Source organism: Podarcis cretensis (genome assembly GCF_951804945.1).
Source record: "Podarcis cretensis genome assembly, chromosome: 6".
NCBI lineage: Eukaryota > Metazoa > Chordata > Lepidosauria > Squamata > Lacertidae > Podarcis > Podarcis cretensis.
The window spans coordinates 37,154,863-37,173,336 of record NC_137175.1 but is presented as its reverse complement, the minus strand read 5'-3'; the positions used below and the strand labels follow the sequence as shown (position 1 = coordinate 37,173,336).

Genomic DNA, 18,474 nt, shown 5'->3' with positions numbered 1-18,474 from the left:
AAGTCAGCACTTTCTCATAATTGATTCCAGATCAGCATGAAAGTAAGCAGTTCGTTAAAGAAGCACTAAACTTCCTAAGTCTTGCTTAGGTTTGAACAAGTGCATTGACCACCATCTTTGCCACTTGTCTTGAAGCCTATTTCCTTTGTTTTTAAATTAAATTATCAGTCAATCAGCACATGACCTCACAACCACCACCTTCCTTGTCACAGGATTTTTTCTTTCTTTTATACTTAGGGAAGAAAACCCTGAATATGGACACAACACCCATTCACCACTTTGACTATCCATTCAGTTCATTTTCATTTGAGGGAAGAGGAGAGAGGTTAAGTTTTAATCTTGCATACACCCCACTTACTGAACCTGCAAAGACACCACTGTATTCTCTTCCCTCTTATCACATTGAATAAAAATGATTTGGTTTGCATATGGGAGCAACTGCACACACACTTAGCATTATTAAACATAATACATCCTTCAAGTGCGGAAGAAGAAGCAACACACATGAATACAGAGGAAAATGCACAAAGGTCCATGAATTGAGGGGCAGCTTGGAATAAACTAGTGTGGAGATATTTACAGTGGTACCTCGGGTTAAGTACTTAATTCATTCCGGAGGTCTGTTCTTAACCTGAAACTGTTCTTAACCTGAAGCACCACTTTAGCTAATGGGGCCTCCTGCTGCCGCCGTGCCGCCGGAGCACAATTTCTGTTCTCATCCTGAAGCAAAGTTCTTAACCCGAGATACTACTTCTGGGTTAGCGGAGTCTGTAACCTGAAGCATATGTAACCCGAGGTACCACTGTACTATATAATTATAGAATCGTAGAATTGTAGAGTTGGAAAGGACCACGAGTGTCATCACGTCCAACCCTCTGTAATGCAGGAAATGTTTGCCCAACATGGGGCTCAAATCCACTACAGAATGAAACAGAGAGAGCTGCCTTATACCAGTGTTCCATCTAGCTCAGTATTGTCTACTCTGACTGCCAGCAGATCTCCAGGGTTTCAGGTTGGAGACAATTCCCAGCCTTACCTGGAGAAGCGGGGTGTGTGTGTGTGTGTGTCAAAACTAGGACCCTTTGTGTATAAAGAAGATGCTTTACTGCTGATGTTTTAGGGCCCTTCCCAGAAACAGATAATATTAAGCATCAGTTATGTTCAGACTTTCATAGGGAAATGTTTCAAAATACTTGAGAAATACCCAAGTTCCCACCACCATCTTCAGCCTTTGCAGTTATCCTCTTCTTCCCATTCATGCTAACTGTCTTTTAATCCTCTTCCTCTTTGTCTCTTGTTCTTGATTGCTGTCAGCCAATCTAGAACCCTTCTTGATGGAAGAGTGGGATGAAATTCTTTCAAATAAACAAGCAAGCAAGCAGACAAACAAACAAACAAACAAATATTATTGGGAGATTTTTGTCTTAGGGTGTTTTTTATATAAAACCCCCAACACTTTTGACTATCTGAATGAATGAATGAATTTTCATTTGCGTCAGCCATCGGTCATAGCAATAAAACCATAATGCAACATACAAAGAATAGAAATAAAAAGTCAATTATGTAAAATACATTTTAGGGTTTTGAATCAATAGTCAAATAGTAGATCTTATTCTGCCCCAGCTAAAAACCTTGCAGCCTTTGCTGTCACCTGCTCATCTTGATCTGCCAAGATCTGTGGCGGTGGTTGGGCGACCCGGAATGGACAATAAAAGAGGGGTGATAATCTCATTCTTCAAGTTTTTATAAAGAGTGCAAGCCAGAAGGGCATGTACCACCAATTTGGTACTGCCATCTCCACAGGGATATAAGCGTTTTTCATGTGGAATCTGTTGGAATCGTCCCTCAAGTACAGCTGAGGGCAATACATTCAATCTTGCCTCATTTCATAGAATCCTAGAGTTGGAGAATCATCTAGTCCAGCCCCTTGCAATGCAGGAATATGCAGCTGAACCTGCAACCTTGGCATTAGCAAAACCATGCACTGGCCAACTGAGCTATAAGACACATTAAACAGCTCTCTCTGCCAGAACAAGGCTATTCTCTATCCTAACTCACCCTGCCCCATCCCATCCTGCAATTATCCTATTGTCACTGAAAAAAGTCACCTGGTGGATTATCAAGCTGTGACTAAAATGTAAGATGCCGTTTCACAGAAAGGTCTGAAACAGCACCAGAATTAACAGAATGCATCAAGGTAGTTATAACATTGTGATCTTCAGTGAACACCCCTCCATTCACGAGGCGTGCTTTCAGTTAGGGTCACATTTCAAAACTGCATTTTGAATTGTTAGTTAATGAATTAGGCTATTTGCACATGCGGTGCTTTAAATTGGATTTTTCATTTTCCTCCTATTGAAAATGGAAAACGTACATCAAGGAGTTGGTATATATGATTTTAAAATAGCTTCCTACTGCCTTGTTTATACTGTACACTACATTTAGAAGTGACATGTTCTGGGCAAAACAATGCTTTCAGTGATATTTGTGAAAATGCAAATTTTCTAGAATAGGTCCCTGGAACCATTTTTTAAAGAGGAAAGTCAAATTTCGCATTGTGGAACACCTTCTCCTTAACTTATCATCTGTTTCCACTCTTGCCATTTATATACCAGGTGAAAACTATTATTTTAATCTCTGCATTTTGTGGCATCTGTTGTTATTTATTCAATGTATCAGCCAAGTACTGTACTAACATAAGGAATTTCTAACTGACTTGCAACATTTTAAGAGAGTATAAGCATAACATAAACTATAAAAGAACAATACATTACAATAACCCCACATACCTACTGTAATAAAACAGAAGCAAAAACATCAGTAGAAAAAAATTAATAATAATCATAACGTAAACCACAAAATCAGGCTTTTATTAACTTGTACCTGTTGTTGCGCTGTAGTTCCTGCAGCTGGGTTGAAGTTATTATATTTTATGTGAGTCTTATGGCTGTGTTTTGCTAGGTTTTAATGTTGATTTTTTAATGATGTTTTTGTTTTAAATGAATGCTGTAAGCTACCTCTCAGACTACAGTGTTAACTATAAACATAGGTTAGAGATGTTTAAAATAAATAGCATATATATATATGGAACTTTTAATATAAAGGTGCAATCAGATCTGTGATTCCACATTCTGACGTGGGGGAGTCCTGAATACCTACATCCTTGGTGACTTAAATTCATGGTGACAGCAGAAGCTACTAAGGCACCACCTCCAACATCAAATGCTCCTTGCTGCTGTATTAGTAAATAATTAGCACGCTGGTAGAGGAATGGCATCAAATAGTCTAATCCCAGATGCTTATTTAAATTGAGCAGCTGTCAAACTGCAGATTATAGAGGCATGTAGGCTGACTGGAAGAGTTTTCACATCATCAAAACGCCTTTTCCTAGACAATCTAATGTAATCTGCATTAAAGAGTGACTGCACAGTGCTGCAATCTCAAAAGTGGGGGATGTTTAATGAATCTTTTGTGCTCTCTCACATGACTGGGAATGGCATCCACCTCTTAGTGGTCATGTTCACCTAAACAGGGTGGCATTAAATAATTTTTACTCAGAGTAGGGTTGCAATCAAAGTACCACTTTGCGAGAATGACTTCCACTGAGCAAGGGGATTTCCCCCCACTATCCTTCCCTGCAGGCCCCCTCAATCAAATATGAGTCCCCCCCCCCCCGATAACCTGGAGCAGATTTTGGGATGGTACACTCAGGGAGAGGGGGGGGGGAGAAATCCTGCTGTGTGAGTGGGAGTCATTCCTCACATACATTTAATAAGTTGGATACCACCCACTGAAATTAATGAGCATGACTGTCATGGACTGGCTGGACACAGAGGAATGTTAGAAGGCATCAGCTGGGGAACCTCTAAGGAAAGAAGAATGGTGGTGGGATAATGATGAGTGGTCAGAGGGAGGAGAGGGAGAAGCCAGGGATGGGGAGGAGTCAGAAGCTGAAGAGGTAGCAGGGTTTAATGAGCAGGGACAGAGGGAGGCAGAGGGAAGTCTAGAATCTGAAGCTGAAGCAAGAGAGGAGGAAGGCCAAGAAGCAGAGATGAGTCAGGCTGGTGAAGAAGCCAGGGTGTCTCCCCATCCTGCTATGGCAAGCTCCCATTCCCCCTGGTCTCCCAGGACCAAAAGAGGTATGAAACAGGAGGACATGCTGGTGAAGTCTCAGGTTGATTGGGAAAGACCTGGGAGAGGTGGAGACTTAGGTAGCTGTGAGAAGGCAAGGACCTTCAATCTCTAGAACTGGCTCAGAGGAGCAAGACCTATTGAAGAAGAGTTTCTCATTAGATCTGGCACTCCTGAGCAGATCCAGTTTTATTCTAATAAAGAGTTAACTTACTTCATGTGATTTATTGCTGACTTGCTCCTAACAAAGACTAAGTTAGATTAGTTAGTTAGATAACTAAGTTAGATAACTTAGTTGAATGTCACCCTTGTAGATCTCTTATGATCTTAGTTGAGGCAGGTATTAGGAAATGATGAACAGCATCAGAAAACCCCCCAAAAATGCATCTGGGGTATTGTAGAGTAACCCTAACCATCATATCTACCAGCTGGAGGTGGTAAGAGTGGGGTGGAGGAGCCCAATAGCAGAGAGCTGCTCTGCTTCATTGGGGGACACACATCCATTCAGTAGCACCCACTATGCTTGCAGAAAGCTCTGTGGCCATCGATCTACCACAGCCCGATTATCCACCAATGGTAGCCTATGAAGGCCCAGAAACAGGGTGTTCCAGCAATGGAGAAGAGGCAGATTGGATCCACTAGAGCCAAAGTGCCTCTGTTTCCCTGAGAAGGTTTGTAGGGGTTCACAGGGATTTAGTGGTAGGGATTATCAGATAGTGGAGACTCAGCTGCCCTACCTTGCCAGTCAGTTGTGCAATAAAGGATGTAAGCAGTCTCTTCTAGCCTGCCCCTTTCTTTACATGCTCCACCCTCCAAAGCAGATTTGGGGTGGGGAGGAGAGGGTATCCTGTTATGCTCATGGGCATTATCGCACCAGCTCCTGCTAGCACTGCAAATTAATTGAATACAGCCCTATGCTCCTAATTTCTAACGTGCTAAGTATTCCTAAAAGCTGCTCCTTTCATTAAATGCTTAAATAATTGACCACTTTAAAAGCAGCTTGCTAGGTTTCTTGAAATGGCATGAGTAGTTAAACCTTCTTGTAGGGCAAAACAGAACAAATGCACCACTCTTTTTTTTGGTCTCTAATCTTTAATAAAAGATCGCACTGCACTTTAGAGTATTCACTTGATCTTGTTAATTTCAAAGCATTCTTAACGTTCATTTTTAAATGCTTGTCAAAAGTACAGCTTAATTGCTCATGAAATGCCTTTTAAGTGGGTATTATGAAAAGTTTTTTAAATGACAATTTTGCTTGAAGAATGAGCAAATTCTTAAAATAAATTGTTAGTTAATTACAAACCTGGATTTATCTGCCCCTCAAAATCATTGCTGATAAGATCTGGACAGAACCAATAGCTTGGCAGCAATACTGAGTCATAATGGGTTGTATCCAGGGTTTGTTTGTTTGTTTTTTCTTTATTATTATTATTATTTTTTACACTCATGTAAGGTGGAACACCCCATTTTTGCTCCCCCCTCCCCACAGCTGTTACTTAGGATGTGGGGAGCCTTCCAGAACAATGTGGAATATGATATACACAGCAGTAGAAGGCAGGAGAGATTATGACAAACTGGATTCACCATCTTGCATGGGTTTAAGTTTTTTATGTTAGCATAAAACCGTAATTGGAGAGGAAGAACCCCATGAGTCAAGGCTCTGTCTGATTAGCTATTTGCATGAATTGCATTTTTTTATTATTTCTGAATAACAGTTAACTGTATGATGGAGAAGAGAGGCTGTAGTTTAAAAATAACAAGGACAGGAAAGGGAATTTTGAACTCAGTGAAAGCAAAATAGCTTCCAAGATAGACAGAGAAGTTCTATCCAGGGTAGGAACTCTTCACCATGTTTAAAGGGTGTCAGATAGACTTTGCTTTAAGAGTGTGCATGCAGATCTTAGTAGCTGTCATAGAGCCATGATAACTACCTAACTGGGAATATGCAGCCATCTGTGTGTTTGAGTAGCAGGAGGAAGAAAAGCATCCCAGCCAGTGAGTGAAGCATGCAGAATAGACAGCCATTCCCTGAGCACTTATTTTTTGGCTTTGCAATCCTTACCTGTGAAGTAGGTATTTGCTTAAGGCCTAGGATTCTTGGGTCCAAGCTCTCAATATCCAATGATGCTATAAAGGCTCACATTGAAATATCTTTATCAATCTCTTGTTATCCTTAGGATCTTCCTTCATCTCCTTTAGTTGCCTTCATCTTCCCTCAATTTACTAAATTGAGATTGCAAGCTCTTCTAGGCAAGGACTCGCCTATTGCTTATGCTACTTTGTAAAGTGCCATGCACAGCGATGGAAGTGCTAAAAATAGCTTGTAAATTATATTCTAGTCAATTAATTAATGAAAGCAACAGACTGCATTGTCTCAAAAGCAGATTGGCTGACAGCCCTCTAGCTAAAACTCATGAACTTGGGGAAGGCGCATTAGACACAAGGGCTAGATCAGTGTTTCCCAACCTTGTGCCTCCAGCTGTTTTTGAACTACAACTCCCATCATCCCTGACTAGCAAGACCAGTGGCAAGGGATGATGGGAATTGTAGTCCAAAAACAGCTGGAGGCACAAGGTTGGGAAACACTGGGCTAGATAAATGTTGGACTAGGCAAATGGGCTTACTTCTTTTAACCTCAAACTATTGAGGATGCATCAGGTTGTACCGGTAATATGACCCATTGATGTACTTCCTGAAGAATGCTGTGAAAAAGGAGAATTCTTCCCGAAGAATGCTGTGGAAAATTAACTAGCAGGAAGGACATTTCCAAAAAGTACAAAGTGACTCAGAAAATAGAGGTAGTTTGAGAGAATGAACAGAACTTTTCAGCCAAACTTGTCCGTCATCTGAACAATGGCCCCAAATATTCCAAAGAAGCCTCTGAAGAGCTTTCCCCCAAAGTCTGCAGGGGAATGAGGTGGGGAAATTGGATGCATTTATCTTCTTCACTGATCAGCCAGTGGGCAGCAGAGAGTGCAGGAAGAAAAGAGGTTGGAAGGTGCACGTAATCACCGCTGATGAGAGGCTGAACAATTGTCTGGCTTTAGCTTTAATACAGAATAGGGCTACCAAGTCTATAAAAGGTATTTCCTTTGTACCTATTGCACAATGGTGCAGAATCTCCTTCATTAACAACTTTGGACAAGATTGCTTTGATGGCATTTGCAATCTCCTTCTTTTAAACCCTTAGGACTGTGTTCTTGATGAGGGGGTGTAACACTTCAGAAGTTTGAGAGTTTACTGAAAGTCCCTCCTGCAGTATTGCACCTCGCACCCCAACATGCTGCTTATTAGATTAGATAAGGCTGATAAGCAGCAGCATACACAGAGTGCCTTACAAGGAAGCATCCAACTGGTACAGTAAACAAACTGATTTGGGGAAGGCCCAGAACTCATTTATTTTGAGGACAAACAGGGGCCTTTTCTGCAAACAGAACTTGCAAACAGAAGGCCTCAGGTTTAATTTCTGACAACTCTGGGCAGCGCTGGAAATGGCCCCTGTCTCAGATTCTGGAGGGCACTGCCCACCAGTATTGACAATACTGAGCTAGATAGACCAGTTGTCTGACTCAGTGCAGCTTCCTATGTATTTTTAAATTGTTAGATTGATAGGCTTGGTTGTGGCCTACAACACCAGTGCTTACCTAACCTCCCATCACCGGCATTGATGCAGCTTACTAGAAGGGAAAGGAGCTAGGCAGCAGAGAGGTTGGCACAGTGCACCACATTGACCTCATTACCTTCTTTCATCCCTCAAAACTGGCCATGGTGACTGGGACTCGGAGTCCAGCAACATCTGGAGGGCCACAGGTTCTCCATCCCTAACATAAAGTGTCTCTGGTTTGTTTAAGGTGTCCTACAAGTATTTCAGGAAGCTGTTGGGCTCCATGTCAGCCCCGTTAGCTTGCAAGGGTTAAAGAATATCCCATTACAAGTATCAGCCAGCGTTTGAAATCTGCAAGCCCAGGGAAGCCCTTGGCTGAGAGCCAATGAAGGCTCTGCATTACTACCATTTCCATTTAGCTTTATTTATTATTATTTCATGGACGTTTTCTACTAATGAACCATCATTTTCATTTCTGCCCGTCATAATTACACAATTACCTATCCTGGAAGTATTTAGTAATAACATTCCTGACCATAAATTTGACTCACTCTTTTAAATACCGTCATAATTCAGTTTTAATGAAAGCTTGAGTATGCAAAAGAAAATGGGCTTTAGTGGAAGTATAGACAGCAAAGCACCATGTTACAGAGTAACCAACCCCATACTCCTTTCTCCGTGGTTAATGAGTTGTAGTGTGTAATTTGAATAAGCAATGACCCCTTGGATTTGTTTAATTATGAACGTTGGGAAAGGCTCTAACTGAATGGGTGCTCCAGGGAATTATATGAAATTGTATGGAAGTCACTAAAAGGCATGGTTTTCCAAAATGGTATGTCTTGTCATTTGAGGGTTTTGTGGTGTGGTGTTGCAAAGAGTGGTGAAACTATGGAGGGAATTGCAACTGATTATTGCACCATGAAGCTGACTGAAAAGACTTGTCATCAATTTAGACTAGGCATGAGAAACAATTTTGATTTTGTTTGCACTTTTAGGGGGAAATGTGGATTAAATTGTGTGTGTGTGTGCGTGCATTATTCTGTGCAAAAATATGTATAATAGTTAAAACTGCATACAAAGAAGTGTTCATTAGAAGAAAGGAGTGCTAAAATGCGGGTGAATTTTCAAGAGGGTGATTTTTTTTAAAAAAAAGAATCCAAATTGCTGTGGAAATTTGGAGAACTTAATTTAAGATTGGGAAACTGGGAAACTGACATATTTCTCCATCTCTAATTCTTCAATAATAGTTGGAGGATTGGAGTTGAGCCATGGGCTGCTCTGTTCACCCTCTCCCTTAACTAATCCCCCCCCTTTCTTTCTCATATGAATAATAATCTTTGGAAATTTAAGGAACTGATTTGAATCACTCATTCTTTGTTTGCTTACATAATGTTTGAACATTGGAAGAAAATGTCAAAGGGGATGTAATATTGAGCTCACTGATCCTGTTGTTTAATGTGGGTAGTAATCTTCCTGTACTTCTGTTAATTCTCTGTTGTCCATATGATGTTGTCTTCCAAAGCACAGCCAGCCCACACTTCCCCTTCCCTCAATCTAGATTTTCTCATACTCTCTCACTTTCACAGTATCCCAAGTATAAGAAAGTCCAAACTGAGGGAGGGAGAAAAGTTGGGAAGGTAGTAATTTGGAGGAAAACATCATATGGACAATAGAGAATCAGTGGAGGTACAGAAAGCTTACTGTTCATGTTAAACAGCAGTATGGATGAGCCCAATGTATCTGTTTTTTAAAGATCCCACCACTGTGGGATCAAATGAGTGGTTTTATGTGCAAAGGCTCATGCCCTAAGCTCTGCCTTGCACTTTGTCTCTTGGGCAAGTTACTTGTCATTTGTGACTAGCCAGGCCCCAACAGCAGCCATTTTGTGGCGGTGCCTGCATCGATTTTTTGAATTTCCAGATATGGCCACAAATTCCAAAAAGATAGCTGCTCCTTTTATGCAAATGACTACTCAAAGGCAGTTACATCTAAGCAATCTCTTTCTGAGGCAAGTGAAATACAGTTAAATCCACCGTATTTGCACCTTTACAAAATGTTGGATACCATATTGTGAGGGAAATTACTACTTAAATGGGAACAGATAGCCCTTGAATGATATCTGTATTGTGAGACAGAAAAGTAACTGCTCAAATGAAAGACTCTCTGATGGTAATAAAAGGCAAATCTTTGAGCTGAAGAAAGGGTTCCCAGTTGAGTTTCCAAAGTCAGTCTCAAGGCTGTTTCGTTTGGTATGTTTGTTGACAACTTTAGTGAGAAAAGGAAGAATGTGTCAATGAAATGGCAATTAGATGGAGAGAACAGTCAATTCAGCTGAGAATTGGGAAAGTATACATAATGTATTGGATGATTCATGAACTGCACAGCAAAAATTTAGTAGGGCAAAGTGCAAAGTCATGAGCTTCAGAGCACTCTTGGTACCTGCCAGAAATGACGTATTGACCTGAGCCGAGGGTCTTGGGTCAACATGCATGACATCTATGAACCACTGATGTGATGCATTATAAGGAAAATAAATACACTGCTAGATGTAATACAGGATCCTGTTTTAGTCATCCATCTCAAAAAGGATTTTTAAACAATGGAACATTTCCTGAAGCTGCTAGGTCAAACTACTTGATTTAGCTTCCATTAATCTTTTTTTAAAAAAAACATTGCACACTGCCTAAATTTTACCTCCAGCTCTGTTAACACAGAAATGGCCTGACATCTCTTTCGTCTTGTTTCCTACCTACCAAAGAGCCTGTGTCTTTTGCCTAAGGTTGGAGACATGGCTGGGTAACAGCTGGATTTTCTATTCCTGAAGATAAGGTTTCAGCCATTGCATTCCCTTCTTACCATGAGCAGAAGTGGCTGGAAGGGCAGAGCAGCACCATGCAACAGCTTCCTAGCAGAGGGATCAATGCCACTTACCAGAGTGGAGGGGTGGAAGGACAGGGTGGCACTGAGTCCAGGGTGGCATGGACACACTAGTGCATCTGCATTGCCCAGCCTGGCTGTTGTCCTGCCCTACCCTTCCTGCTAAGTGGCACCACAACCCTAAGAGCCACAACCCTCAGCACCACCTTGCTCTGCTAATAGCTGCTACCCAGCAGGCCTAGGTGCAACATACATGGGACCTATGGGAGACTCATTTGAATGTCTGCTACATCCTTCCACATCCCACTGGTGGCTGCACTAGCAGAGCCAATCTGGCATTCCCATCTTCCATTGCTCCTGGTCAGAGGCAGTGATGTTGCTACTGGGAGGCTGTTTCTGCAGTGCCACCCTGCCCTGCCAGCTGCTTCTGCCCAGCAACTTAGGTACAACCTGATCAGCGTCTCACAAAGCTTTCCTTGAATGTTTGCTGCCTCCTCCCATAGTCCACTCTGTATCCATGGCTTCACTACCTGCCAGGTTTTTCCTTTCCATTGCTTGCCTATTTTACCATCTAACCTAGGAGTGTTCAGTGTGGTGACTTTCCAGCTGTTGTTGGATTACAACTCCCAACAGGCCTAGCCAGTATGACACAATAGCCAGGGAAGATGCGAACTGAGGTCCGACAGCATATGAAAGGCACTGTGTTGGATTTCCCTGACTGAGCCTGTTGAAAGGTTTTGGAGAACCTGAAAGTGTGAACAGTTTTCTGATACATAGGTTGGTCTAATAAACTGTTGTCTTAAAATGGATTTTGGAATGAAAGGAACAGGAATGTATGACAAGAATGGGATAGCTTTGTTGGTGAGTGAATGGTGTGCACTAGTTCCTCTCATCCAGCCGGGCTTCCCTAACTAGTTGGACTCCAACATCTAGAAGTCATTAGAACATAAGAAGAGCCTGCTGGATGAGGCCAACAGCCCACCTAGACAAGCATTCTGTTCTCACAGTGGTCATCCGGATGCCCAAAACAGGATCTGAGTGCAACAGCACTCTTTCACAGTTGCAATTCTCTGGCATTCAGAAACATGCTGCTTGACAGTAGAGGCATAACATAGCCACTATGTCTAGTCACTGCAGGCAGCAACCATTTTAGGCACATCTGATATGTGTGCAGCTACACACACACATCATGCCAAACATAGAAGTGGCCCAAAAATGTCAACAAAAGGCCACAAAGAGGGGCAGGGCAGGGGTGGAAGAGGGTGTTTGCATGCTTTTTTCAGTGGTGTTTCAAATATATGTGGTTCCCCACTTCTAATCTACAAGATGTGACCCATCTGGAATGGGTGTGTACATTTTTGTGGTTTGTAACACATTCGATCCATGCAGCTAGATACAATCTAGAAATTATGTCAAGGGCATCATACAAATGAGCTCTTTCCAATCAAAACCTTTTGCAGAGAGGTCTTTTAATGGGCATGGGTGCCACCTTTAGAATTAAATTTTTTATACACATCCTAACAAGTTATCTCCCTTGAGTACATTTTACCTTGCCTGGATTTATTATTATTATTATTGCAAGTGCCAGCTGTTCTTTCACAGTCAACAGAGCTCCAGCTGTCCAGTGGCAATCTGTGAACGGTGCGATTAGATTTCTGTACTGCTTCTAACTTGTTGCTGAGAAATGACAACCTTTTCCTTGGATCTTGTATACAGTAGCATCTTTGAACAGACAGGACGGGTCCAGCTTGGCATTTTGTACTCTGTGGCCTGATCATTCCTCTAAAATGTATCACCATATGTTCAGCATTGTATGGCCCATTTGCTGCTGCTGTAACACAAACACACAATCCCCTTTGACTACCACATCCCTGTGTAATTTGCTGTGCCTTTCTTCCTTGCAGTGCACATAGAGCCTGGCACGTGCGAAGTCATCGCTGCTCACAGGTGCTGCAATAAGAACAAGATTGAAGAGCGCTCACAAACAGTGAAATGTTCCTGCTTTCCAGGTCAGGTGGCTGGGACGACGCACGCTGCTCCTTCATGTGTAGATGGTAAGTGAGCAGGTCTCTCTGTAAAGTGTGCATTTGCGTTTGGAAATTGCTGTTGAATGGATTAAGAGTCCCACCCCTAGCTCTGGAGCCTTAATTCTAGTTAGGTGTGCCTGCTGGGAGATTTACATTGGATACTTCTGGCTTCGCAGTTTAAGCAAAATCAGCTGTATATTTAACTGCAATCAGAAATAATCTCCTGCTCTTACCGGGTTCTTTATGAAAGCACAACACACTTTTCAAATGGGTAGAATTTATTATTATCATTTGACAGCTGATGGATGTGCATTTGAGAAACCAGCCCCGACAGCTTGATTCACTTTGAATAAAGTCACATTCAAATAAACGTAAATATCTTCAGGATCAAGAAGTTAGTAATTCAGCCATCGTCACCAAGCAAGCCATGTCAATCCAGGTTTGCACAGCTTCAAATCACTTTGTACAGTAGTCAGCAATACTGCCTAAGTGGCGCTCCTATTTCTTACCCTGGTTTTGAATTTGTGCCAGCACCAAAACATCTGTGTGGGGTGCAGACACCACTTAGGGGCAGAGTGAGATAGTTAAGGCTAACACAGCAATCATGACCCACTTCAGTGGGACTTACTTCTGAGTACACATTGTTAGGATTGCAACCTAACAGATCAAAATGGTTGAGGTCTTGGGCTGAGCTGCATGTTCTTCAAGTGAACATTTTTGGTGCAGAAAGGGGGGCACAACAACAACAACTTATTGATTCCACGTTCCCTTCAAGGAACTTAAGGTGGCATGCATGGTTCTCCCCCTTTCCCTTTTGTCCTCACTACACCCCTGTGTGGTAGGCTAGGCTGAGAGACAGTGACTGGCTTAAGATCACCTAGTGAGATTCATGGGTGAGTTAGCATTTGAACCCTGGTTTCCCAGGTCCCAGCCTGAGACATTGACCACTACACCGTCTCCAAAGGCTTTTTTCTTTCACACTAGTTTTCTACTCTTCACATCTGGAGTTGGCTTCTCCCTATTTAAGCTGCATGTTTTTGAACTAGTAACAAAAGCCACAACACCATTGCAAGAGCAGAGACTGAAGGCAGACTGGCAGAACGTGGGGAACTATGCATGCTGTCCCAGGGGAACAGAGTCATAGGGCCCATCATTACTGTTTGCTAGGATTTGGAATTCGTTCACTCTCAAAAATGTCCCGTTGAAGTAACTCGTTAGTTGTTTCATTTTCACAGTCTGGGTACAGAACTCAGTTTGCCTCATCCAGATCTAAGGCTCTATCCACTGGCTGCACATGGGGACATTCTTGGAGCGATGTGTTTTCAGGCATATCTTTGCAACCATTCTTTAAACTTCTCAGGATAATTCATTGTTAGGTAATTGATTTGGGATTCAGTACTTGTGAAATTCTAGACTAGTGGACTACCTCTGTTTTTGACTGCGATGGATATTGGCATCGGCCAGACATGCTCGAAAACTAGAAAACTGAGACTCCTGCTCTTCCTGGAAAACCGAGACCACCAACACTTTTGCTGCTAAAGGGAAGGGAGTCACATGCGGGACAGAAGTCAACAAAACAAAATAAAAAAATTCCTTCCAGTAGCACCTTAAAGACCAACTAAGTTAGTTCTAGGTATGAGCTTTCGTGTGCATGCACACTTCTTCAGATACCACCATTTTGTTTTGACTATGGCAGACCAACACAGCTACCTAACTATAACTAGAAGTCAACAAGACTGACCTTTCCCATCATTTTTGTCAATAGTACAGTAGGCTATAGACAGCCCTCCCATGGGTCCCATAGATCCTTACTCATATCCAAAATGCTTTTTTAAAAAATAAAGGAAATTGGTATATAATTTCAAGTGCTCTTCTTCCCTTCTCCCTGGCAAAACAAGGCCTACATTGCTGGAGAATACAGATCATGGAACTCCAGCATATATGATAGGTAGGGGATGTGGCACAGAAGGAACCACTGGGTGGTATTTCAGAATTCTGTAGCTCCAAAGGTTTTTAACACAATCGTGGCTCGGTTAATTGGTTATACAGTATGTGCCACTGTTGTCAATTTATTTAGTTTGCATTTCGCCCCTCAACACGAAGGTTCCATACTTATTCTGAAAGATAAATCACTATGACTACTTAGAAATAAATGACCTGTGGGTTGATTTGCTCAGTTTCAAACTCTGAACCAATATTTAATGCTCTTGTATGAATGTTCCTTAGTTTAATTCTGAAAGGGGCTCACTTTACAGGGCTCTGTTTCCTTTATATTATTTTTTAGTCAGCAACCAAGTAACCAAGGCTGGTTCTAGGGTCTATTGTTGATTTATTTTTATTTTTATTTTACTTAGAAAAGCCTGTTTCTGCAATGTAAGTGCTACCAGCATGAATAAGAACATGCCATCTAATCACCTGTGCAAAGCACTAACCCACCCACCCCCATCTATATTTTATTGAGCTGTGTCATTCTGGATCTATCTGAAGTGGCTGGAAGCCTCTGCTGGTGCATTATTGATCGGCTTGGCAGCTTGGCTGGTGCAAATGGATTTGTACATGATGCCAAGAAACTACTTAAAAAGCACAGGATACAATTCCCATGAAAGGCTGCATCCCCAAGCAGCCTCACAAGGGTGCTTCTTATTTTGTGAACAAAGCAGTTTCCCTGAAATTATCCACTGGAATTTCACAGAAATTATTGTGCCTGCATCAGTTGCAGCCCAGACATAAAGTTCTTATGGATGCTCTACATACCTCAGCAATTAAAAGTGCTAAGAAAGCAGAAAAAGATTTCTAATACAATATATAATATGGTTCATATCTCCCAGTCACCTCATCCTTCAAACCATTGGTTGAGCTATTACTTCTGGGAATGATCAGAATCATTTTAACTGCTTAGGTGAAAGCTGTCACCAGTACAGGTTCTAGGAAGGAAGTGGAAGTCTAGCTTGGGTTAACAATGAACTTCTCCTATGGCCAGCCCCCCCCCCCCCGCCCCAAACCCTGCACACTAAAGACTTTCCCTGGCTAAAGGTGAATTTTTCGTTATAACAATCAAACAATACCCTATCTTGAAAAAACAGTCTCTAGTGTAACATGACCATGGAAAAGTCAGTTATTAGTACAGTGGTACCTCGGGTTACATACACTTCAGGTTACAGACTCCGCTAACCCAGAAATATTACCTCGGGTTAAGAACTTTGCTTCAGGATGAGAACAGAAATCATGCTCCGGCGGCACGGTGGCAGCAGGAGGCCCCATTAGCTAAAGTGGTGCTTCAGGTTAAGAACAGTTTCAGGTTAAGAACGGACCTCCAGAACGAATTAAGTACTTAACCTGAGGTACCACTGCATCTTGTATTGTGGGCCACAGTTAGACTCCACCCCTTGGACTTTGCTCTGCTTTTCAGTTTCAGTTTCAGTTTTGTTCTCTACACAGCCTGCAAAAAAGAGAAGCATATTTGTTTGCCTGCAGTAAGATATAAGTTTGTTTATTTTATGGTTATGATGAGCAGGGGAGTATTGGTTCTCATCGCTGAAAAAGTGAACTTACCGTCCAAAAGCTTTCACAGATGTTTATCAAGCGTTTTATAAGTTTACAAAAGGAAGCATATTGCGCAGTAAATACAGTATACTACAGAGTTAAGGACTTAGACTCATGGACTTCAACAAGAAATTTAGGCATATTATTCTGAAGCTCTGCTCTCCCTAACGTTGCACTGCAGTATGCTCTTGCTTGATACTAAACCTGGTTTTATTCTTTTCGCATTGCAGTTTTAAAACTTTTTTTAAACAATAACAAAAACATGCTCCATACTTGTTTATAGTTTCTTAGTTATAGCACAAACTTTTGCTTGCATTGCATTTTCTGGTGTTCGTTTGGCAGTCATCCTGGTGTTCTTACTAAATTTTCTGTTAACTTGGCCTTTACACAGCCCATTATGTGAATTAACACACTCTGCATAGATGAGTGTGAGAGGAGGTCATTGCCTCTCCCTTCCCGTGGCCTGGCCCTCCCAACCTCCACCAGTGAATATGGGCATAGGGTTGACTGGTGCTATATGTGCCTCCACGGTCCAATAAATGCCCTGCCTAGAAATGTGGGTGCCCCACCTAGCAACAGGACCACCTCTTCCTAGAGAAATCTGGAAGTTGTAGCTCTATGAGATGAATGGGCATCTCAACAGCACCTCAGCACTCTTCACAAACTTTGGTTCCCGTGATTCTTTAGGGAAAGCAATGCGTGTTTAAAGTGGCATGATACTGCTTTAAATGTATTGTACATAGGGGGCCCAAATGACATCATTACTTCCTTCCATACTGTCTCAGAATAGCAGAAGGACTATTCACTTGACCTGAAATGTTCCCATTACATAGGAAGCTGTCTTATATTGAGTCAGACCAGTGGTCCATCTAGCGCAGTATAGTTGACACTTACTAGATCTGGCTGTGAAACATTTCAAAGATGTGTCTTTCTAGCCCTGCCTTGAGACGCCAGATACTGAACTTGGGACCTTCTCTGTGTAAAACAGACCCTTTGTCTCACAGAGCTATGGCCGCTTTCCTCAGTTAGTTAGATCACCTTCCAAATAACCTGGGATAGTGGTTCTACCACATAATTTGTAATGCAAGTAGCTCTGTTGTAAACATTAAAAAAAAAAGACAAAAACAATTATTCGGATTACAGAGAGTTCTCTGTCAAGAGAGTCTTCTTTTCACTTTGCTTTAGGGCCCTTTTCAGTTGATTTATATCAACAGCTGGTTCTTGCAGGGCGGTGCGGGTAGATGGAAGAGGAGTTCCCTTCACTCACCACAGAAGAGAGGTTCTGAATTACCAATGGATCTGGCACAACAAACTCTGGCTATTGCTGGATTTGGGGGGTGGGAAAGTAATTGGCTCAGAGAACAAAAACTTCATCCCCTCAGTGAAACGGGCCTTCTCTTTTCCCTGTAGTGGAAACCTGCTGTTTGATTGGCAACCCCCAGCCTCTGAACAAGTGAGATCTCTTCTTCTATGCATCCTGAAGAATTAATGTGCAGAACTAGGAGGTTTTTTCATCTCCCGAAATACAGCCCTACTCCTGCATGATTTTTAGATCGGCCTCAAAATCCCTGCTCCCAATTTCTCCACCATCTGAAACAAGGCAGGGGTTTGGGTCTTTTCAGCTGAGGCACCACACCTTTACAATCCCTTACCAGGAAAGTTCACTTGGTGCCATTTTAATATTCATTGCAGGCTTTCTTTCAGTGCCAGCTGAAAACCTGTTTCTTGTCCCAGGATTTTGCAGTTTTTATCTGTTTTTAGTCTACTGTTATTTAACTTCATGAAAAAAATGAATTATTGTTTTATTTCTTCTTGGTAATTTTGTTTTATCTGTTTTATAAACTGCCTTGAAGCTTTTTTTAACAACCAAGTCGTATATAAAGTTTATGAAACAAAAAATATATCAGCACTATATATAATTTAACTGCTTGCTGTGAATTCATTTTGATTGTTATTTGCTGTGTACTTACAGTTTTGTAAGCTGCTCAGAGAGCTTTGGCTGAATGGTAGCTGACAAATAGGTTAAATAAAATTAATTAATTAATCAGTCTTGTGTACTTGAGCTGTGAACTAGAATTGTATCAACATTCGCAGAAGTATTTACCCAAATTGCACCTGTTACTCACTCTGGACAAGTTCCAGGACCCAGTACAGTCTTTCAAATGTAATGTTAACCCAAGGATGGAGAACTTAAGGCCCTGCAAATGTTAGACTCCAACTCCCATCATCCCTGACCATTCATCATGCTGGCTGCAGCTGATGGGAGGTAGGGATCCAAGAACACCTGCAGGG

General features: G+C 41.8%; 1 protein-coding gene across 2 annotated transcripts in view; it reads left to right on the top strand.

Annotated features, from left to right (window-relative positions):
* The window catches only part of TAFA3 (TAFA chemokine like family member 3), an 86,768-nt gene that overhangs the window by 57,426 nt on the left and 10,868 nt on the right, over positions 1 to 18,474 (top strand). For both annotated transcript variants that reach the window (XM_079980127.1, XM_079980128.1), the window contains exon 4: positions 12,517 to 12,666. In XM_079980127.1, coding sequence (XP_079836253.1) covers positions 12,517 to 12,666 — 150 coding nt within the window. The remainder of the gene's footprint in view (positions 1 to 12,516; positions 12,667 to 18,474) is intronic.